Genomic DNA, 24,185 nt, shown 5'->3' with positions numbered 1-24,185 from the left:
TTTTTTAAATAAAATAATAATTCCTATTAATTAAAATAAAGCTGGCAGACAGATCTTGTTAAATACTGATGCCCTGTTAATGTTTTTACTTAATACCTTGGACTTCTTGGCATGTCAGATGCTTATAGAAATACYCAATCTAGAGTGGTCATGTTTGCTGTTCATTTTTGAGAGCTTGTTTTCTTGGCTGTGTCCCATTCCCTAAAGGTATTTCATCTTCTCTRTTTGTATGCTTTTGGCCAGGGGTGCAAACAAAGCATCCTTTTTCTTCTGAAACTGTTTTCCATCTAAAGAAAACARTTTTGATGAATAGATCTAGCTTAGCATTTTCAAAACTGCTCTGAAAAGTGCTGCCTCAGAGGAAACAATTCTGTCAACTTAGAGTCTACCCTGAGAAATTCTGCAGTTATTGATGAGTTATGGTCTAAGTCAGCAAAGAAGGAAGTAATGTGCTTGATTAAATTTGCAATATTGTGTGTGTATGCAAGTGAAAATTTCCCTTGTGTTGSTACTTGTGAGTGATATCAGGTGATACTGATGAGTTTGTGTAAAAATTGAGTCTTCAGAAGTTTAGATTGAAAWTACAGATTTTATTACCTGTGATGAATTCCTTGTAAAACTAGGTGAAAACAGACCAATTGTGTCATGGTGGGGTAACTGTGGGATTATTACTTTATTGCTCAGCTCCAGCACTCAAAAATTAGTCATTTATCCCTTTCTAAAAGAAGTGGCTGGTGGTGAAGCAGGTGTGTGTGTGATGCAGATATAATTAACTGTGTTTTTAATTGTTGTCATGTGACTGCATTTTTCTGGTGAGTGTTGCTATGCAGCCTGTGGATCTATCCAGTAAAATTAAAACAAAAATTCTTTAGTTGGAGTGATGCAGGTAGATGAGATGAACCTAATGTGAGTTTTCAGACACCCCTGTGTGTCTTAAAATATTGTTTAAAACTATTACAAATGTTTAAAACTGGCACAGGGAGGGGCAGGGTGCCAGAGTAGGTGGGTAAAAACTTTCTGAAGGAAGAAAACGAGGAGAGCAAACAAATCAGAGGGACGTGTGCTGCATGGGAAAGAGAAAGGAGGAATAAGAGAAGTGAGCAGAAGAAATAACAGGAACCTGCRGCAGTTGTATAATGGTGCTATGAATAATACATACCTGGGATGATTAGGAGAAATTAATGTTTGTGCAGTACTTCACRTATGTGAAGTRCTCTGGAGTACTAAATATTTTTATTACTTTCATTGTGGCATTTTGTTATCAGCAGAACTATTTCAAATTTCCTGCTGTTGTTTGGGCACAAATGGGCACATTCAGTGGAGAATAATCGCCGGGAAAAATATTTCCAAACTTTGTTGGTGRTACAGGCAAGATCTTAATGGAGGGAGTGACTTGGTGACTGTTTTTCCTCTAAATATTGTCTTTCCTTACAAATTTTCACTTCAGCACTGATTTGCAGAGAGAAATCAGCTCAACGAGATGCAGAGACACCTTGTGAGGTTTTTGATTACAGGTGACTCGATCTTTTGGGAAAAAGCTGCCAGTTTTMTACCTTAATAGAATTTCTTTTCCTTTTGTTGTCCCTGTTCTCTGTTCTGCATGCCCTGATTTCCWTTCACTGTGCTGTGGCAGCTCAGGCTCCTGTGGATTTCAGTGGAACTTTGGGGTTGGATTAAGACCAGAGAACTGCTGCTGCCTCCCCTCCCATCCCCTCCCTCACCTCCAATTGCAGGGGAGGACACACAGATGCCTGGGCAGTAACTGCTCCAGCTGACACAGAATTCACCCTGCATCTCCTTCATCTTCTCCTGGAATCAGAGATAATGCAGGAAAAACAGCTAATTCACCAATTCCTTTTTCCATCCCAAGGTGGCTGGAGAAGCAGCAGGGAGGGAGGAATGTGATGAGCCTCTTCCCTGAGTGCCTGCTGCCTGCCTGCTCTGCAGCCTCAGAACTGCTGAGTTCCACTTTAGTCAGGCCCAGTAAGGRCTTTTTTTTTTTTTTTTTAATTACCAAACTTGCCTCTTAATTAAACTTTTTTTTTTGTTCTTGTCAGAGCAGAATGCAGCAGTCTTGTGGTTCCATTCTCTTAATTTGAATGCAGATTTTAACCGAGGCAGCACTTGGTAATGAATAATCTGCTTTGCTRTTTAGCAGTCATAAACAAAACCCAAACATCTCTGCCCTGGGAGGACAGAGGAGCTCTCCATGGCTGTGATTTGCAGGGTTTTCACTGGATCTGGTGCTGTTTGGGTGCAGGGCTGCTGAAGGGGCTGCAGCACTTTGCCCACTGAACTGGAAGTTACAGTGCAAGGAGGGATTGGGGAATGTAGGTTAAAACGTCTCTCTGCTGGCCATTAATTGCAAGAGCTCTGGCAGTGGTGTGCCACTGTTTTCCCAAACACCATTGGCTTGTTTTCTTTGTGTCTGGAATAAGGAAGAGTGAGAAATTGCTGCATTAACAGTGTATGCCAGTGCCAGGATGGCTGTGGTAATTTCCTTGCTGCCTTACCAGTGAATAACTCTGACTTTTGGGGCAGCACTCTGCTCTGTCTGAGCAGCAGCACAAAGAAAACGGTTTTCAAAGAAGGGATTTGAGAAAAGGAGGATTTTTGGTGTTGCAAAGGCTTACTTAAGGATGCACAACAGCTTGTCCTGTAATCCTGTTTCAAAATACAATTCTAGTCTGTCTTTCTGCTCTGTCTGCTGTTGCTGCAGAGTTTTTTCTTGATTGCATCAGTGATTCTTTCCTTTAGCCTTATCTCTGTCTGGGACTGAATGGGTTTTATCTCCAAGTCTCCTGAAGGCTCATRGCAGAGGGACACAAAGCCACTCTGGAAGTGTCACAGTCTTGGACTGAATATGACATTTGGCAATCTCATACACTCAACTGCAGCACCAGACTGGGCATAAATTGCTGTTTTCTTCTTATAATTGTAAAYATGTTCAGAGAAGGAGCCAGTTCCATCTTCTGGAAAAGGAGAAACTTCACTGTATATAATTCTATGAGTGTATGAGCAAGTTATTGAAGTAGCTTAATGAGAATTTGGGGAGGTTCAAAGCTTCCAGGCAATGAAGGGAGATGCTCTCTTGGGYATTATTGTTATTTATAAATAACTTAATAAAAGATTGTGAAAATCAGCCAAGCAATTCAGGATTTTAGAGGGTTTTTTTTTTCTCTAAAAATAGCTTGAGTTTCATTATGGTAAAATCAACTATGTTTTTTAATCTTCCTGTGCGGTATTTAGGACTTAAAAAACCAAGCCTACCTCAAAACACTTAACCAAAGATTCTRTGTCTCAATGTTTATTTGCATGCTTTCCTGATTGTTGGATTGCTTTAACAATACTGTAATCAGTAATTTCCCTGACACTGATGACTGTTGTGACATTTTTATACCTCAATATGTCTAAAATGATGGGGACACAAAATGAAAAAAAACATCAAACCCACCACACACAGCACAAAGCTTAGTTTGGGAATTTCCTTTGTCTCTTCCAGTACAAAACTGAATTATCCAGGTGACAAAGCATGCAGCCACACATTGAGCATTAAGAGCTTCAAACTCATGGTTTGCTTTTCATCTGTATAAAAAGTGAAGGTTTATGGGTGAAATTCCATGTRAGTGGCTGTGGAAACTCTTGTAGGTTTTAATGAATGTCTGCAGAAATCAAAGAGAAAACCCTCACAGAGTGAAAGATTACCTGAATATATCATGGGGGAAAAAAAGTGGTTGAGACTAAAACTCTGTTCTGATTCTCAATTCTGGGCTTTCCCTTAGAAACAGCACTTTGTTCTTAATTTGGGGAAAGGGAAGGATATAAAACCRCACTTCAGACTTCAGGGCTCTGTGGTTTCTTCTGAAGTTTTTTGCTYCTTTCAGACATAAACAAGTCGGTGATGCATGTTTTATTTGTTTTTAGCTTGCCTTTCAACACTGTTTCTTAACTAGGACAGCTTCCCCCCTCCAAGGTCTGGATTGAAATTAGGGCTTTCACGAGTGCTGAAATCCTTCCTCCATGGGTTGCTTCTGAAAAGCAGGTGCAGCTTTTCAACAGAATCAACAATTGTGGAGTTTTGTAGAATTTCTTTTGTGCAATCTGAGAATCACTTTTATTATTCTAATGCAGCATGTCATTTTTTTTGTCAGTGTGGCTGTGCACTTCATTATTCTTTAGGGCCAGAAGTTCTTGCTCATTATTTGCTGTTGGATCCTCCAGTAAAAACAAGTTGTTGAACTCAATTTGTTGWGTATGGATATGTTAAATAGCGATTATTTCCATTTTCTCATATRGAAAGTGTATCTCTGGAAAGTTACCACACTACTGCATAAATGTCATTCTTGAGTTTTATTTAATTTCAGCCTCTCCTAATGCATCAGAAGTAGGTTCTCCTCATTCTTGGCTGCTGAATGGTTGCTGTGCTGCTATCTTTGTGTTCTATCAAATCCATGATGCCAAGCAGAACTAGATCCAAATTCCCCTTAAAGCACCCTCATTTTAGCCTAATAATAGAGTTGTGTTTAGAACTTTTCAAGGACCTTAGTTCTGTTGTGATTTGAAAGATGCAGTGTGTTTTCCTCTCACTTGAGAGATTTGTTTATACCAAGTGTAGTTGCACTTCTGGAAGAATGCATCTTGTTCAGTCTCAGATAAAAAGAGCCCTAAGAACACTGGGAAATTGGGTCAGAAGAAAAATGCTGAGATCTTTACCCATTAAYGAATGGCATCCTGAATTGGGCTTGTGGATGGTTTAAATGTTGTGTGCACTTTTTGAACCACAAGTGTTTGTTATGTTGCATAGTTARCTATGCAGCTTTAAGAATTATTTTCTGCAACTTAATGAACAGGCAGGTAGAGAGTTGTAAATCAGATACCTCAGCCAAGTCCTGGATGAAAGCCACAGAGCTTCTCCCAAAAAACCCTCAAAACCACAGCAGGTGAAAATGCAGTTAGGGAGCAGAACACGTGTCTGTCAGTGTGGGTTTTAGGGTTTCATACTGTATTAAAGTTAATTTGTCATCCTAGGGATACCTCTTGCTTCATTTCTATATTAGTCCAACTAGAAATTAAGAAAAGATTAATTATGAAGTTGTTTATGTGGTGGGGCTCTCCTAGAAGACAGTCCCCCCTTGTTCTCTCTCTTCTCTTGGTTACTTATGAATATGTGAATTAGCAGAACAGTTCTTTAGCTYAGCCAAGCTTTAGTCAAAAAACACTGAGCTAGAAAAGCGATACAATCWATTTTGTTGCAGCACAGATTACAAACAGCTTGTGTTTGTTGTAAGCTGAGCATCTCTGGTGTCTGTGTGTGCCCAACAGATCAGCTGTGACAGGTTGTCCTGGGAGAGCTCGATTTTAGYCAGGTCAGTGTCAGATATCACAGCCTGGTTGCTTGGTTTTGAGGGCTTTTCCCTTTAGTTAAAGGTCCCATCTTAATTCTGTGTTTTAAACCAGAGGAAATAATGCAGGCAGCCGTGGCACTGACGGCTGGCTCTGCGTGCAGATGTAAAATTTGAGGAAATGCCGATAGAGTCCATTAGGAAGTTACTGGAATTGTTCTGACAGTTGTGGTTGCTGATAATGACTTACAGTAAGGCCTGCCCTCCTCAGTTTGCTTCACTTCGTTCCTATGGGTAATATGGAACAATTATATGGGAGGCTCAGTCTCTTCAGGAACTTCCCCAGCCGTGAATTGAGGCCTCATTCGTGGCTGGTGGTGCCATCCTAACACTGGGTTTGTGCTCAGCCAGCTGCTGTGCTTCATTTAGGAGCTGTTCTCATTTTTGAAGTTTTTGCTTGCATTCCTTGGGTGAACTGAACACTGCAGGTTATGGAGAAGGCTCTTATTYCCTTATAGATTTGCATTATAGGAAGAAGTATTGCTGCTGCTCAYCCTCTTGGGGCTCTCAGGCACTTTTCTCCAGTCGTCTGCATGCCAAAGAGCTTTCTTGGCTAACTCCTCTTTTAGAGGAACAGTTCTTTCACTTTGTTGATAATTCCCAGACAACTCCACGCAGTTCAGTGGAGGTGCAGGCCATACCATTTGGAAACTGCCTGTTGGTGTTCTCAGACCTGTGAAGGTRGATCCCTGATCTCAGGGATTTCCCTGCAAAGGAATAAAATCCCTTGGTCCTYATTGCCTCCTTTTAGCTGTTCTTTAAACTGAGTTAGAATTTCTCCTTTGAACTGTACTTTAAACTGAATTAGAACAACTGATCTCTTMTTGGTTATGTTGCACATGTAGATATGTTTACAGGTGTTACTGCTTTTCTCGGTGTATCCAAAGTCCAAGTTGCTGGAATTGATGAGCTGTTGAGGTTTTTACTTAGTGATGGAGCTAGAAGTCAAATTTTTAGCTGAATTTGTGTCACAGGATTGCAGTTGGAGGGGGTAGGTTTCACCAGATTATTTTCCTGGAAATCCTTTGGCAGATTCTSCCTTACAGTGAAAAGGATGCCTTCTGTGTGGCTTTTTTTTTCCTCATGTACAATTTCTTTCCATCTGGAAAGAAATTCAGCACCAGACAATGTTGGTTTTCTCTTGCCTAGAGCAATGGGTTCTGTTCCAGTGCCTTTCATTCTAGATTTAACAAATTGCTTGCATTGATTAAAGCCAACATGATATTGTGCTTTTTTCTTTTCCAATTTTGCAGCGATTCTTTGCTTTTATTGAAAAGCAAATTATTTCTGAGCGTCAGACTCCTCTGTGCAGTGATGTGCRGAAATAAGCTTACTTAGGTGTTCAGATTTTGTAGGTGTGATGACATTGAGCAAATTTATACATTGATTAATGCTCATGTTTGTGCTGGGTTTTGTGTTTGATTGTTGCCTTCTGCAACAGAAAATGTGAAAACATTGCATTTCCTTGGCATCCAGATTTGTGCTTGAATTAACACTCAAAGAAAACCCACAAAAGAGAGCAGTTTGTGTCAGTATTTGAATATTTTTCTGCTTTCAGAGTGGTTTCTCTGGGGAAACTGTTCATCCCTGAAAATGCCTGTTTTGCCTCATGTCTTTGGTTTTGGCCAGCCAGCTTTTCTCAGGGTGGAAATAGAGGATGTGGGCTTCATGGTCAAATATATTGGTCCTACTCAATGAATAGACTTCTACACCAATTTTTGTCTTCTTTAGCCGCTTTCAAACTAAATGGAATCAAACTTGAGGCAAGCCTTATAAAATCTGGAATATGTTGTTATCACAGGGAGTGTTCTGCTTTACATTCTTCTTCTTAAGTTTTTTAAGAGCTTAATGATCTTATGAATTTTTTATATGATAAGAAACGTTGATGACAAGCAGGAAAAAATGAGTTGGAGCTGAGGTTTTTTTTGTGTATGTGCACAGTAGTTTTTTATTATTATTCTGTTACTATGATGAAAATAACTGAGTCTGTAAGTCAGATTTGCCTCATAACCTGTATATTTGTATTAGGATTTGCATTCCTGGAAGCTCCCCATTGCCTGGTGATCCAGGACTGTGAAAATATGGAAGATTTATTGGAGGCAGTTTAAAAGAGCAGAGCCTTCATGATTGATTTTGCAGTTAGAGAAAGTACAAAGTAAAATTATTATTTCTGTAGTTACTCTTTATGAAGGGAAGAAAATAGTTATCAGGTGCTATATTTAGTTTATTCTACAGGGTTTCCCCTGTCCCTTTTTAATTATCTATGTGATAAAATTGCCCTTAATTTCATCTGAAGGGTTTAAATCGTGTTGAAATGAGTTGTTTGCAGATGAGTTTTACTGCTGGCAAGTGCTTGGTTTGGGTATCAGCAGCAAAATCTATAAAAACTGGGAGAAGCCCCATMCTCAGCTAAATATTCATCTGTATTAATGAATTTTATTTAAGTACAGACACAGTGATTTGCCTTAAAAACAGCACAAAAGGCTTTCTTTTAGTTTCAAAATCCTGATGTGATGGGGAGGACTCTTTTCTATCTTGGAGGCATRTTTCACTTAATTTCTCCTGCAGATTAATTTACCTGTCTGCATATTTAAAAGACAAGCTGTGCATTCTTCTGCAGGCAGCAGTTGCACGGAGGCCTGGTGATTTCATATGCATGGCTGCTGCTCTTGGGTTTGTGCCATTCCTTACAGGAGGTGATTGCCTCAGCATCTTCCAGCCTTTCTTTTGTGGAGTATTTTTAAGTGGCTTTGTCTGGACAGGTGAAAATGCAGAGCTTATTGAAACAGATGGCAAGTCAGATTAATAGTGCCCACAACCATCTTTTGCTTGGATGTTCATGAGGAAATGTCCACTGCATTTGTTGTCTCTGCTTGGACAGCAGAAGAACAAAGTCAATAGATTTTAATTTMGGAGCTTCTTTTTGTAGTGTTTTGATTGTTAAGCACAGTTGCCTGGTTCAATGTTATTTTTTTATTCTGGCAAACGATTGAAATGAACATTATTTTTAATTGTGAGAACAGCTTCTATTTGTGGAGAACAGGTTATTAATAGTCAGAGATCTGCTAACTTCCCTTGAGTCTCTGAGCCCTGTTGTACTTTGTGTTCTTGATCTTTCTTAAATCTGACTTATTTTTATGGTTATGAGCTGTAAAATGAATGAAACAGATGCTTCTGTTTGGGTGTCACTGCGAGTGAACTTTACAATCTGTGTTTGCCAAGGAATCCAAATCTGCACATCAAATCCCCGCAATGTTCCCGTTCCTTTGTCAGAATATCAGGGATTTTAATGTCGTGACCATTTCCTGTGGGGTTTGTTCACCTTGCAAGGAGGGATGGGTTTGGAAATCCTCTCAAGAGCTGATACTTCTTGGGGTGGAGAGAACACACTGGAAGCTGTGTTTAATAAATCTGTGCTTCCTTTAAGTCTGCCCTTACTTTCATATCTTCATTCTGAAGAAAATTCCTGTGCATCTCATTCTTTTAAAGAGTTATAGAGACTCCATGTAAGTTGAGAAATACCAATCTTGAGGCTTCAGATGCCTGGTAAATGCCTGGAGTTTGCATTTGCAGCTCATGCCTGTGTGTGTTGGTGTTGAGAACTGGTTATTACTGGTTTGYACATTTTTATTACCTTCTGTCATCATTTTACAGGTAGCCACATTTCCAGGGTTTATTTTTGTGTGTCTATAAACATACAMGCACATATAAAAATAACGCAGTATAATTTAATCTGAAGCTTTTAAAATAACTTTTTGTCTTTATGCCTCTGACTAAGTAATAAAACTGCCCAACTATAGCTTTCTCTAACATAAAAAGCAGTGAGTGTCTCTGCTGCTAACTGGCAAGACTAATTTTTGTGCTCTAAAAGCCTTGGAGAACATCCTAGTTCACTTGAGGTCTGTAAAARTGTTCAGCTCCTCTGTCATCTTCAGTTCATCAACATAAAAGTACTGTAATTTCATCAGTTAAATGGACAAAAAGCTGGTAATGATTTTTCTGAGGCAGGTTTTTTGGTAGGGCTATGCTAGCAATCTTTTCTTCCACAGATGATTTTTAAGTGCAACCTATTTCCAGCAATGCTTTTGATACTTTTTCATTGATAAATTAAAAAAGAAATCAAACCTTTTTTAAAAAATGATTCATTCTTATGCACTGCTCTTGCTTTTCAGGCTGTTTTCTAATGCTTTTGCAGTTTATTCTTATTATGCCCTGCCCACATAACACCCTTGTCTGTTAGAGACTATCTATGAAAGGCACGTTCYCAGCTGGATTGTGCATCTTGGAGACTCAGCGATTGCAGAAATCTTTAATGCATTGCTTTTTTGTTCTGCCTGACTTGGGGACGTTGGGAGATGCTGTGAGACTGCTGCCATCATTCTGTGTATGCAGCCAGCGTGCTTTCCTTCTCTGTGCCAGTGTAATAAATACCACACAGCGAATAAAACTGGTTTTATTTGCTTAAACCAACGTTGTGAATCCTGGAGAGCRTAGCTCCAGTCTGCTGCCCCAGTCGAGTCCCTGGCAGCTTAAAATTGAGCAAAATATTTTTAGTGCTCTGTTCTGTGTCTATATTTCATTCGTGGACAGCCTGAAATAGCAACTTTCATGTTTTCACTCCTCTTCACAGGCAAATAAAGTGATTTTGTTCGCCTGTCCCCCCTTCCTGAAAAGGTTACACTGCCCAGCGCTCTCCTTCACTGCACCCCCAGCTGGAGCTGAGTGGGGGGAGTCTCCAGAATTTCTGTGGGAAGAAGAAAAGTTCCAAATCAGGCAGCTCTGGCTGAGTCAGAGGCAGAGCTGTGCTGTGCTGGGGGCTGGCAGTACCTTCCCTTCCCGAGTGGCAAAACACTTGGAATGAGGAGGGAGGAAGATGGAGACGGCCATGCCCTTTCGGTGTCTCTTCGTTTGGAAGCAATAAATTCTGATTTAATCCTGAAAGCTGTAGCCAACATAAAACTATTCTGTCAGGTTGATTTCCTCCTCAAACGGCAAACTCAATTATTTTGTAGTTATTCTGCAGGAATTTGTATGAAGCTGTGGGGTAAACAGAGCAGTTGCAGGGATGCACYGTTGTTCCTGCACTATGGGAAGCAGGAATGCACTCACCTATTCYGTGTCAGGGTTACGTTGGAGCTATTGATTGCTGTAACAAGAGATGTTTTCCTGGCCTTTCACAACTGGCTGCAAAGCAGTGATTAAAACCCTGTGTGAAAGTTCAGTATGGAAAAGGAGAAATAGCTGCAGTCTTGTGAGGATCTGATTACTCCCCTGAATGGTGCGTGTCCGGTTTTTAAATGAAATGTCCTCTCTGGTGCTGGGTTTTAGGCTGCCCTTYTCCCAGGGATGCTGCACAGAAATGGGATCGATGTGTGGCAGGGAGGGCAGGGGCACGTGTCACCCAGGGCTCTCTGACACGTGGTGTGTGCTGTGTTCCCATAAGTTCAGTTCTCACCCAGCTKGTGTTGCCACAGAAGGAATTTGCCTCATTAAGCAGCATAACCCAGTGTTTGGGGAACTAACCCAGAGCAGGGTTGTGAGATGGACCCAAGTCTCWGCTTTTCAATCATTACTGACATTTTTGGAAGGGGTGGGCAGGGTTAAAAAGCAATAAAATTAGGTACTCCCTTCTCTGACAGTCCTTTCCAAACAGTTCTCTGTAAATCATGGTGCCAATTCCCCTTTTCTGTCTCCTCAGTGCTTTATGTGTTCTGAGCAGCTGCTCTTACTGCTCTGCTACTTAGGAAATGCTGCTCCAGAGGATACTCCAGTGCATCTTCTCCAAACTCTGTATAAACCAAACCTATGGAGTAGCAAAAACATCCAGAAATAAAAGATTCTAAGGGCAAATTTATTAAGATGATGATGGCGAACATTGATTAATGATCTAAAGTAGTCCTTAGTGCTTGTTCCTTTTTTTAATTTGTTTTTTTTTTCTTTTGGTTTTCAGCTCAGATCGACTGATAGAAGAAACAATAAGGTAGGAATGAATGTAAAAATTTTCATTATTATCCCTACAATCAGCGTTTCCATTAAATTGTATCTAAATATATCTGTCACTGTATTTATACAATAACTGTATTGTTTCCATCTCCTTGGCAGTATTAYAATGAATTGCTGGTGGGTTAGGGTTGGGTTTTTTCTATTCAATATTGACATAAGAGTGTTACTTAAATATTTTATTCATCCTAGCTTAGAAAATTTGGGTTTCTGTTCAAAGGTGAATCACCTTTGGAGCAGAGGGAATCTCAGGTTGAGCTGTTGAGGGCTCTTCCAGTGGTCAAGATGTTTTTTCTCACAGTGACACTCATCCAAATCCTGATTTTCTGTAATCTTTCAATGTATTCAGAATATTCAGCACCTGGTGTGCAGCTGATACTGGTAAGGTCTTTTACCAGAACTGCTTGAGAGGTTATTGCTGTTGTATATTTATTAATCTTTTGGGGTTTTTACGTTGTTTGAACACTTGAGTGATACCTTCTTAAACTGATTTAGACCTTTTAGAACCTTAGCATCATAAATTACTTTTCATCTGTGCCCTTCTCAAGCTGACCTTTTGCAAACCAATAACTCAAACTATAATAATGCCCGATTTAATTATATTAAACTTTAGAGTATTGCATTAGAACAAAACAAGATAAAACAAAAACCAAACAAAAAGAAAGAATTTTAAAAAGAGAAGAAAGAAAGCCAGATATGCTTTCAGATAATGCATGTACTGACATAAGTGACCAAAAAGAGTAATTAGAGGTGCAGCAAGGCTGTGTGCATTAAGGGCTGGCTGGCTTAAGTACCCACAGTGGGCTCAGGATAATTAACACAGGGGAAGAATGTGTTAAACCACATTAATGTGCAGTGATGAACCAGAAGTGATCAGTGCAATAATACCTGAAAATGTGGGTACAATTTAACCACATCCTCACAAAAATATTTGTCAAATTTAGCCCAGCTGTATTTGTTTTACTTTGGGTTCTGCTCCTTTCCTCACTAAAATCCTCTCCTTTATTGCCATGTTTGTAGCCCTACTTCTCAAAAATGTGCAAGATTTGGTGAATTTCTTCTTTGCTGCCATTCCAGTAAGCAAAGCATCAAACAGCATATGGTCATTTATTTCTCTTAATATCCTGCAAAATTATTTGTAATTATGTCATTCTTGATTCTGTGTCATCAGAGGAGCTCAGAGCTCTCAACCTTGCACCGTTTGTTATCCATAGTAAATTCTTGCTCTGGTTGTTGCCAAAAATGTTCTACAGTGTTTTGGTACAAAAAGAGCTTATTTAGTAACTACATTGAGTAGGAAATGTAATTCCGTTTATATCTGAGTTGAATTCTGCTTCTACTGAAACCAGGGTGAATTTTTTGTTGAACTCTTTATTCTTGTGGACTAATGGCAAGTGTTTGGGTGTGACATTAATTGATGGCAAATCCTGCTGCCTTCAAAGTGAATTCACCAGATGGAAGTTTACCCAACTGATCAATTGCTTTATCTATTGTAACCCAAATAAAAGAGGGAATTGTGCAGGAGAAGCTGTTTCAGGACAGATTCCTTGAGATGTAATTAGCTTATTCTGGCTACTCTAACTGCTCTGTCTTCCAGGTTTACATCTGCTGCAGTTCATTACTCATTTTTTAATTAAGCWAGCCTGGAAATCACGTTTTATTTCCTCCACACTTCACACTTYCATTTCCTTAGGGGTTGTTGCTGAGCAGTGATTCTAAACACTGGAAAGCATATTTTTGTGTGTGCAGTGGTTTTTGTTGACGAGCTACAGCCTCTAATTGTGATCCCCTYGCTCTGATTTTCTGTCAGGAAGAGAACTGAGGAGTCTGACTCTTCCTCTGCGTGGTCCTCCACAGAGCAAACCTCCGTGCCAGGGAATAAATGGGCACCTAAGCTGAAATGATTCAGTAACTAAAGCAATGAGCAGGGCTGTCAGTCCAGATGTGGCGTTATTACTAAACTTTTAATCAATTTTTAAATGAATTACGTGACGTGGGGTTCTTACTGCAGCATATTTCTCTCCAGAAGCGAGTGGGATGTGATACTTTGTACTGCAGTTCTTTTGGAACAGCGTTCACTTCTCTTGGCCAGATTTAAATATAAGCAGAGATTTTGCTTAATATGTTTGGAGTTCTCAGGTTTTCATTTTCAAACATTTATCACTTCTCCAAAATAGCAAGCCATTTATTTTTTGTTTTCCAACAACTTGTGTTTTTCTGTTGGCTCAGTTGGAATATTTTTTATAGTTTTGCATTCACAGTGTGACAAGTTCTTAGGATTTTATTGTAATTCTGTTTCCGAGGCCTGGCCTGTCTGTTTTTATATTGACAGATTGGACTGGAGCCAGACCAAAGCCATAGATTTCATTTTTTAAATGTCATCTCCTTACATATTTGGGCTATTTCTTTAGGTAGTAATTAGGATTGAATAAAAGGGAAAAACTCAGCTATGTTGAGTGTTGACTTTTGAGAATGGAATGATCTACATTTTGATAATTCTCTCATTTCACAACCACCTCGCCATAGTGWGGAGGCAAAAYGGTTGGATTTCTGGGAAAATGTTTSTTCTCATCTTAGGCTTCATCAAAACACCCAAAARTCTTTAAAGTCATTTGCAAGGTTGTGCGTGCAGCTATGCATTGATACACACACCTGTGTGTATGTTCAGAGATGCAAATATAAAAATGYATCTCCAGACAAAGAATAAATGATGCAATCAGAATTTTTACCGATTTCAACCTGGAGCTTTCATTTCTATGCACAGTCACACAGTCCATTCCCCTTAATCATAGACCTTGTCATGAATTTCAATGAGCAAGTATGATTCATGGCATGCAAAATGAAGCAGGAGTTCCAGTAATACACGAATTATTTGATTTTTAATAACACAGCTTGTTTAGAGTTTTGTTTAGAGTTTAGTTCTTTAGAGTTTAGTTCTCCAGCAGTATAGATTTGACTGATGTGTCTCAAAGGGTGAAGCCAGAAGTTGATTTTTTGGTACATTTCCCTCGGTGACATTGGATGGATGCGGCTGCAGCATGGGGTGAAATAACAGCAGCTTAAACATTTATTTAAGTCAAAACTCTTCGCTTCCAAGTCAGGCAGCATTCAAAGTGTATCTCTGYGTGTTAAACTTGTCCAACTGGGATAATGCCTGGAAGTGTTTATTACCCTGGAGTTTTTATGCCAGTGAAAACAGCAAACTTAGTGCAAATATCAGCCGGGTTTGCTTCTGAGGGAGATTTGGCCGCTTGCATTCCCACTGAACAATCGGACTTGGAATGGGGGAGAAATTTGGACASAATAGGGCTGCAAACACAGGGATTTGAGCTACTCCTGCTGATCTGGGGAAGAGATAGGTGGGTGTTTTATGGCTGTGACCTTGGGCTCAGCCAGGAGAGGATTTTTCCCCASTAGTGCAGCAATGTTGAGCGTTGCMCTTGAGCAGGGYTTTAATATTAAATATAGAGAGCAGGCCAGATACCATCTGGTTTTAGAAACTTGGTTTAYACCCAGCTCTGGTAGTTCCAGCCAGTGCAGCACTGAGAATAGTTCCTGCTGGTTTCCAAGTGAAATGTTAAATCGGGGTCATCTCCATTCCAGTAAGAAATRTTTCATCTTTTTATCGTAAAGGTTGCGCACGAGTTCCAAAACATCAGAACCAGGTCGTGGTGATCCGAGGGGATTGTGCTGGGGAGTGACTAAATGGGGCCAATATTGTGAATGGGAAGAATGTGATTAATTTTTTAAAATATGCATTTGTCAGTGAGGCAATGGCAGCAGCAAGTCAATGAACATATGTTAGGGATGGGAATGAAACCAAAACTGTCTGATGAAGGATATGAGGATGCTGCAGTGCTCAAGACATGAGACCAAGGCCTGGACTGGTCCCCAGGAATTCTGTTCTCTKCTGCTCCTTAAATTTAATAATCTCCTTTACAGATCTAAAGGCTTAGATAAACCAGCTCAAGGTTTGAATAATCAAATTACACATGAACAACATTGCTTTTTACTTGAATTTTGATTTGCTAATAGGAGCTGGAATCCAGTTAAACTCTTGTTCATGAATATAGCAATTACATTTCATTACTAGACCGTATCATATTAAAAATGGTAATTACCCCAATTTTTTTTCCTTCAGAGCTCTTCAGTAAAACCCAGCCCKTTGAGCTAAATTCTTGAAAATACTGGATTAAAAAAAAAATGAAAATGGTTTCAATCTTGTCATACATAAACTTAACCCCTTACATCCTGCCTTATTATATGGAATRGACAGTTTCACTCTTCAGGTGTTAAAGCAGGAACTTTGTGTTCTGTGGTAATTTGGAATAATTATTTCCAAAGGCATCTTGGAGGTGGCTCAGGAGCAGCTGGCAATCATCGTGTGTTTTCACTTCTGTAAATGAATGGATATCTTAATGAGTCATTGGATGCATCTTATAAAAATATGGGACTTAATTCAGGAGTGCTTTGAGAKACACTCTATTAAAACCTCATCTGGACAAATACCAAGTCAGTGTGGGGGTGGKAGATAAGAATCTGTAGGTTACTGAGCAAACTTTCCTGTGTGCAGAGAGGAAATATTATTTTTTTCTAACTTGATTCTTAGTAATTCAAAATTCTCTGAGTGCTCTTCTCAACAGCAAACTTGCAGTGGTTTTATGAGTTTGTTGCTTTTTTTAGAGGACTAAAGTATCTGTATTGAAAAATTATGTGTTTGTGTCAGGTAAAAGCAGCATTTCACATTTTCCTATCTCTGAAATCACAACTTTAGCTTACTTTTATTATATTTATCTGTTCTGTTGTGTTGTGTTGTTCCASTTAACTTTAACTCCTCCAGAACATTTCCTCTCCATATTTAAGGCTCACAAACTCATCCAAGGACTTGTTTTAATCATTCCTATTCCTGTAGATGAAGTTGACAGCAGTAGAGGTGACTTTTCTGAGTTATTATCCAGCCTTGTTGTATTTATGCCCTGCTTTATGTGTTTTTAAAACACATGCCAGCAAGGAGAGCAAGTATTTGCCATATTTTTTTTCTTAGGCTCTGTCTTCAGAGCCCAAACTTTGTCAGCTGAGCAATTCTTTATAATCTTCATTTCATATCTTATTTTTAAGAGCACAGTTGCTTTCTTCCTGRCCTCCAAAACATATTAAATTTGAAATGGGAAATCCTATTTTATGTTCACCTCTGTTGGGTTCTTATATTTGATAAAACACAGCTTGSGCATGTATTAGTAAAGAAACAAAGAAAACTAAAACGTACATACCGTGGGGGACATTCTTAATTTGGASCAAATCTCAGAAATTTATTTTATCTGTGCTGTGATGGAAGCGTCATTAGAAGTGAAACAAACTTCTAAATTTAAAACTTCAGCTATGAGAGCATAATTCTTATGTTGCTTGTAAGGTAATGCCAGTTTTCACTGGGGCTGGAGGAGAAAAGTCAAACCCTGCCTGTCTCAATAAATCTCAGTGTTTCCCACTGTTGACAGCTTCTATAAAACTGAAATCACTTAACTGCAAAGGGTAGAAATTAATGGGAAAATTGTGGTTTCATTCATGTTGCTTCACCTCATTCATTGTCCTCTGAAGAAGCGTTGCCTGCTTGTTCTCCTCTTGTGTGAGCTGTGGATTATTCTTAGCACCAACAACTTGATCCTCTTTCTTTCCCCCAGCATTGCCATGGCAACTAAAGAAAATATGACTTCGCAGAGAGGGATGTTGAAGTCAATACAAAGCAAGATGAATACCTTGGCAAGTATCCTTTTTCCTAAAAATCGGTGCTGCCGGTGCGTAAGAAGAGTGATGGTACAATTTTCACTCTGTCATTTGGGGGATCAGCAATGTCAGTGGCTCTGTGACCTATATTGTCATCAGTGACAATATGGACAGGTTTTATCAGTCTCACTTGATAATCTGACTGAAGCATCTTTATGGCAAATGTTGTGAATAAGTTGGTTTTGGTCAAATTTGGGCACCGCACGTAATTTTCAGGTAGACATCTGCAACAACATTTTGTGGTCTTCCCTGCTGTGTGTTCTTGTGGAAGTATAATTCTGTTTCATTTCTTGCTTTTTGCTTTCAAAAACCTGAAGTTGCTCACTGCTTGCTGTGGTTTACAGCTAAAAGCAGTCAGGGCCTGAGTATCCTCTTGTGTGTCACACTCTTGCAGTTATTAATTAAGATTCTGGYTTGTTGAGTTCTGTGCATATTCTGTCTCAGGGCTAAAGACTGTGCCACGTTGTTARGTCAGGCATGTTTGTGGTTTTCCTATTTTTTCAAATGCCTTTGGTTGCTCCCTTCACCAGTAACAGATTCCCATCGAAGAAATTCCACAGATGTTTTATGTAACCGCCCCAATTTTTTTTTCCCCATTCTCATTTAAACACAATTAGTGAAAGTAACTAAGCCTCACATACTGACGATTAAAATGCTGGTAATTGAGGTGATCAGGTGGTGAATTCAATGTGAATGTGAGCTCTGGGCYGCTCCCTTTTCTCTGCTGGTCTGTAATCAGTGCAGTGCAGTTGCAATCCTCCCATCCATCAGTTTTACTGCTCCASCTTGGGAGTAGCTCTGCCTTTCTTGCAGTGCTGGCATTTCCACCTCCAGGCTTTGGGGCTTGGTGAATTCACTGTTTGCTGCTATGACCTTGACCCAGACTCCTCCAAGACCGTTTCCCAGCAGTGAACAGCCTGATCCAAAGGATCAACCTCCGCAAGCGACGGGATTCCCTCATTTTGGGCGGCGTGATCGGTGTCTGCACCATCCTACTGCTGTTGTACGCTTTCCATTGATGGATGTTCCCCCCCTGGACTCTGCTCAAACTCATCACCACCTTCCCTCCTCCCAGYCCAGGAAAAGCGAGTGGGGGAAGCGTCAGACTTCCACAGCCTGCTCGCCGTGGCTGGGGCTGTCAGCATGATGTCTGGAGCTCCYGATGGTAGACTGTGACACTGGGCTTGGGCTGAAGCTGCAGTGTTTCTCCTCCTCTTCCTTTGGGTTAAATTTGGTGGGATTTGTTTTGTCTTTTAATTCCCTTTCTCACTGCGAGGTTAAGTGCCCATGGGATGCTTCACCAGCACTGGGGGAACAGTTCCAGTGCTCAGCAGAGTTTGGTGCTGGCTGCTGAGTGGGAAAAGATTAAGTTTGTCTTGGGTGSAAGCTCAGCAGGAAGGCTTTTCCCTCTAATCCCAGCCCAGCACTGAATTTCACCCTGTGAGAGGAATATTGCAGCTTTAAGCCTTCAGGTTGCTTTACTACTAAATACGTGTTCTGTAATTCTTTWTAACTCCTGGGTGAGGTTCTAGTTATTTTCTGCATAAATTCGTGCTGTGAAAACTGTGCTTCACACAAATTCCTCGAAGTTAACAAAAAAAGAAAAAGGAGGGTTCTGTTCGCTTTTTGCACAGAATATGAATCAAGTACCCTCTGAGGGAGATCAGAAGAATTCTTGTGGCTTTAAAGGGACTGACAAAGTCCCCCTGTGTAAAAAGGGAGCACAGTGTCCCAGCAGCTGTTTACTCAAGTGTTCAGTCATCCGAAAAGTGACCAAACATGAGTTCATCTAAAGGAATCTTTTGGGTGCAAATACTTGGATTTTGGCTGGCATCATAAAGATCTTGATAAAGACACGATGAGCAGTTTACAAAGTCTATACTGTAATTTAGATAAAGTTATTCTGGTAGTGCAGTAAGAAGGGTATGATCTAAACTGTTGATTGGAAATGAAAATGGTGATGGTTCTACCTGAGGCAARTGTGTCTGGGAGCAAAGGTTTTGGACATAGCTCCTCCTAGCAAAGAGCTGAATGTATAAATAGTAAAACAAGTATTATTTACCATTCTTTGGGGGGGAAAACCACCTCTTTTTGGCCCAGACAGGCAAAAAGAACCCTGTTGTGTTGGTGTCTCTAAACAAAGCTGACATCTGCAGTGGCTTTGATACTGCAGGTTCCCTCATTACGGATTTTTCTGCTCTTTCAACAGCACTTTTCCATCTGTCATATCATAACCCAATAAATTCAAGCCTTGGCACTGAAATACCTTTCTAAGAACCTGATTAACTCTTTTCACAATCCACTTACAGTGCTCCTAACAGATCCCATCACCCACAAACRTCACCCAGCCCCCAGGTTCTCCTCTGGAACAGAGTCCAGGGGGACAGACACAGTTTTTTACTTCATTTTATAGTGTCTGTGAGTTGGGGGGAGTAGAGACTTGTGCCTGTGTACTGTGTAAAYCCACACTGTTACACCCCAAATATCTGGATTTAAAGGCTTCTTTGCAGACTTAATAACCCTGTGCTAAAAAGTCAACAAAGGCTTCTAATCAGCCATCCTGCCGCTGGGATTTGGAAGCATTTGGAATTAATACGTGTAAAACYGTGGGGCTTGTATTTTCAATAAAGGGTGATTATTTGGTTGATTTGGGAATGTTCCCATTTGGAGATGAAGTGTTTATTAAAGGGGTTTATGAAAAGGTTTGATGGATAAAGGAGGGTTATTAATGGGTCTGTGTGTTGGGAGATCAAACTTCTTCTCCCTGTTGCCTTTTCTTTGATTCCTCCTCCACCCTAAGGGACTCTGATCAGCACTTGTGCATCTGTTTAGGATTTGTAGGATTTGGTTGCTCTATAGTTGGCAATATAAGATCTGCAGTACCGTAAATAAATTCATTTATTTAATCTTATAACAAGTCTTTTTATTGGACTTAACTGATTATTTGGTGCATATATTTAATCTTATTGTGAAAAAGCTGCTATGGAARATATGTAGATTATAATAAATATGTAAACATAATTGATTTTTCATGTTATGAAAATGTTATGGAGGAACTGATATATTTTAGTATAAAATAATGGAAATATGCTGAATTATCTCTGATAAAGCTTTACTGGAAACGGTTTCAGTGTTGGCAGCCCCTCCATGGTTTTTGTTTGTGTTSGTTTTGAGTCGGTTTTGTGTTGAAAAATCCATTTAATTATCTTTGGAGTTTTCCCTTCATCATCATCTGGCAGAGGGAGCGGGTGTTGTGCTCTTCTCCCTGGAGRGGCGTGTTTGCATCTGGCCCAGGGAAAGGCTTCCAAAATTCAGGAGAATCAGCCTAATAACTCATCTCTAACAACCTGGAGCTGTGGTCAGAACAATGGACTGGGAAATGAAAACAGTGGATTGTAGTATTCTGCCTCMAATCCCAAAATACAGGTTTGTGTGTCTCCTGTTGCTAAATGCGTTCTCTCCGTTTGGTTCCTCCTGCTCCAAGGGAAAAAAAAAAGTGGTTAAAGAATTCTCATTCCTGCAATTCTTGCCAAAGTGGCAGTTTCCTAACTCAACCAAACAGAAGAACTGTGCTAAGAAAATCATTGCTGAGCATGGAAATGAAGGGGGGAAATCCACAATGTATTTCTACAGGGCATGTTTCACACACACAATTTTTGAATTTCTACTTTATTCTTCCTACYAGAGAAGCAGCTGCTTCTAACCTGGCCAGGCACTGGAGCACAAAAGATCGTGTTGGTGACACTGATGCCACACTTCACACGGGTGGGAATATTTTTATCCCTTTTGTTTGGACTATTTTTTCCATGTTTATCTGATCTGCAGTCTCTGGTTGCTGCAGCAGAGCAATGGCATGTGGGCAACACCCAGAACTGGGTGCCCACAGCAGTAGCCTCTCCCCAGGGCAGTGCCAGGCCTTTGACCACTGTTCTTCTGCTGGAAAAAAAATGAATTTGCCCTTCCTGAGAAGCCACAACATTTTTTTTTCTTAACCAGTATTGATTCCAGGAATTTTGCATTTCAAAGTGAGGTATAGATTCCTGCTGTATTCATGACGCTGAGTAATCAACCAGAATTTTCATTTGTARTTTAGAAGCCCTTTTCATTGAGTGGTCTTAAGATTAGTGTGAGAAGAGTCAGTTCCATGCTGGGTGTTGAAAATGAAAGAGCAAAAGTAGATTTTTAGGTGATGTGAAAGTGTCAGATGAATTGTCCACAGATTTTCCTGCAGGGCTATGTCCCCTGAGGTGCTGCTTTCCCAAAATTGCTGCACAGGGAGCCAAGGCTGCCCCACCACTTCTGATGGTGCAGCTCATTTAGCCACGACTAAATGAGAGTTTTAACTCTCTAAATGTAGCAACTCATTTCCCAAGATCACTCGAGGCATAACCTTTTTTGTATTTTTACTGGTTTTATCCCAAAGCTTTCATTTGAGGCAGGAAGGAGAGGTAACAGCTGTCAGTGCTGAAAGAGGAAATGATTCTGAAACTCCTTAAAACAGAATTGAATTCTGAAATGTGCAGGACAGGAGACTGCAGTGAGAGACACACTGAGCCAAAACTGAGCCATGTTCTCAGTGACATCTGCAAGTCCCCTCTGTGCCCTTCATTCTCCTGTCACTGCACATTTGAACCAGCGGTGATGTTTTTTTTTCTGACTCCAGAAGCAGCTGTTGGTCTGTGTGGTGCTGAGGAAAGCAGGTAAATAAACACCCTACACCCCAAACAAAGCCCTTTCTCACAAAACATCCRAGACTTTGTAAATGAGTTTCTGATTGCACTTTCTGAATTTTTTTTTTCTTTTCATATATGTTCTTGAAACTTCTATTGTAACTGTAATTATTTTTGTTCTCACCTATTGTGCATTCTCTGTATGTATTAAAAATAAAAAAAAAAGGCTTTGATATGTAATTTAATAATAAATTAGAATTCTAAGCAAGGTGCTTGGTTCTTTCCCCCCATTACTATCTTTGCCTACCTAAGCTTCAGCGAAGATGTGGAAAGATTGATCTCACCACTTTGGAATTGTCCCTGAACATACAAATTTCTCTGGTTTTACATCAAATTTCTCTGGTTTTACATCAAATACCGAATCTGAGGGAACATTTCCTGACCCAAAATGGTTTGATGGGATGTGTTTCTTCTGTGCAGTCCTGGACTCATCTACTTGGGAGGAGGCTGATTATTGTCATGGTGGTTTTTCCTGCTGCTCTTTGACAGGTGGACCGATGATGGTTTTCTTTAGGGTTAAGTGTTATAAAGGAAAAACTCTTTGAGAATTTCTGTCTTCAGGACAGTCAGTCTGTTATCCTGTAGTTTTCCACCTCCCTGCTCAGGTGTTCCAGCCAGGCATTGTCATGCCTGAAGTATCCACCTGCCCCTGSTGTTTTTGTAATCAATGCTAAATCTTCGATTTTATTTATTTATTTACTCCCAGATTTATTTTCTCAGACGAGCAGAGCTGTCTGGCAGTGTGATCCCTGTCTGTGTGCACAAAGCTGGGAGCGAKGGGAGGGATTTCTCCGTGCTCTGCCTGTAAACGCTGCTTTAAAGCAGAAATACATCTCAGGATCCTTAATGCCTGCTAAATATTCAGGAGTGACCAGCTGCTTTCCCAGGGGAAGGCTTTGACTGTATGTCTCGAGCTAAAGGAGAAACTTCAAAAAAAACTTCGGGAAATGGAAAGGCAGCTCCRGTTTCCGATAGTGGGAAGTGCAGTGAGTTTTTCCAGTTGCGGCGCTGGTAATAAGTGGTGCATAAAATTCCATCTTCGTTTGGATTAGAAAATAAATTATTAATGGCACTGAATCCTTTCTCCCAGCTCCCTGTACAGTCAATAATTTATCGTGGCACAGGCGTAGGGTATATATTTTTAACCATCCGCCTCCCAGAGTGCTGCTGCTCGCATTGAGAGCTGCTGTCCTTCCTGCCGGGCTCTGGCGCTCTGGGTGTTCGTGAATTATGGATAAACCCCGCTCTGCTCCCCCGAACCCGGTGCCGTTCCACCGGCACATTTCCTGCTGCAAAGGGAGCTGAGCACTCCATCAGGAATTCACGGGAGTGCCTTTGTTTCCTCCCTGAACGTGGACTCGTTTTTGGAGTGTTTTRATAGAAAACCTCAGTGTTTACAGTCGGTGTTGCCGTTTTTGACCGCCAGCCCTTTATCCATCATCTCCAGGTAGAAAATGCGAGCTGCCGGCKCCTCGGCAGCTGCGCTGTGCTCATTAAGCGCTCGGAGCCTGCTGTCGCCTTCATCTTGCCCTTCTTCCCAAGCTGTTGGAGCGTGTGCTGCAGCTCTTCTTGCCTGGCTCCATCCTCGCCTGTCGCAGCCCTTTCCCTGTTCTTTGTTCCTAATGGGACCCTGAGGCTTTGCTAACCCAGATTCCGGAGCGCTGCGAGTGAGGCGGGAGGAGCCTGCCTGGAAACCAGAGCCTCTGCACCCCTGAAACAGCCTTTGCCACTCTCTTTTTGGGTTATTTTGTGTCTGTCTGGATTTCGGCTTCCTGTGGACCCTGTGCCAGCCAGTGGTGCGATTTTGGGAGGTTTCCTGCGGTCTTACCTCTTGTGTTGTTTTGTCTGCTCACTGCACTGCCCGTCCAGTTCTCCTCCCTTCCTTCCCGGGTGTTTGGCTTCACGTAGACATTTCAAACACAAGAATTTATTTTTGGTTTCGTGATTTTTTAAAAAATCCACCCATACTTTGAAGTCGAGTAGGGTTGTCCAGGGTGACTTGAAGCCTATCAATCAAAGGCACACGTGAAGGAAATTCACTGATAACCACCCTGGAGCAGGGGCACAGCGTGGGGCTCTCCCAAAAATGCTGTAAACAGGTCGGGTTTAGATGTTTTGTTCCTTTTCTTATCTCCCTCTCCCATACCCRTCCTTCTGATGCAGAGTTCTTGGAAGAGGGGACAATATCCTCCCTCTTTTGTCTTTCTAAAGCTGCACTGAAAATAGAAGCTCCTCTCTGCAGGTTGCAAAGTCCCATTGAGCTGCCAGCTGT

At 40.7% G+C, this 24,185-nt stretch overlaps 1 protein-coding gene across 2 annotated transcripts in view; it reads left to right on the top strand.

The window, feature by feature from the left end:
• GOSR1 (golgi SNAP receptor complex member 1) overlaps positions 1–22,056 on the top strand; it is a 28,818-nt gene extending 6,762 nt beyond the window's left edge. For both annotated transcript variants that reach the window (XM_057371975.1, XM_057371974.1), the window contains exons 7-9: positions 11,353–11,382; positions 17,081–17,163; positions 18,078–22,056. In XM_057371975.1, coding sequence (XP_057227958.1) covers positions 11,353–11,382; positions 17,081–17,163; positions 18,078–18,202 — 238 coding nt within the window. In that variant the 3' untranslated portion in view covers positions 18,203–22,056. The remainder of the gene's footprint in view (positions 1–11,352; positions 11,383–17,080; positions 17,164–18,077) is intronic.
• Positions 22,057–24,185: the final 2,129 nt, after the last annotated feature.

This window comes from Malurus melanocephalus, unplaced genomic scaffold (assembly GCF_030028575.1).
Source record: "Malurus melanocephalus ecotype Western Australia unplaced genomic scaffold, MMel_1.1 scaffold_162, whole genome shotgun sequence".
NCBI classification, from domain to species: domain Eukaryota; kingdom Metazoa; phylum Chordata; class Aves; order Passeriformes; family Maluridae; genus Malurus; species Malurus melanocephalus.
This window is presented reverse-complemented; position numbering and strand designations above follow the sequence as displayed.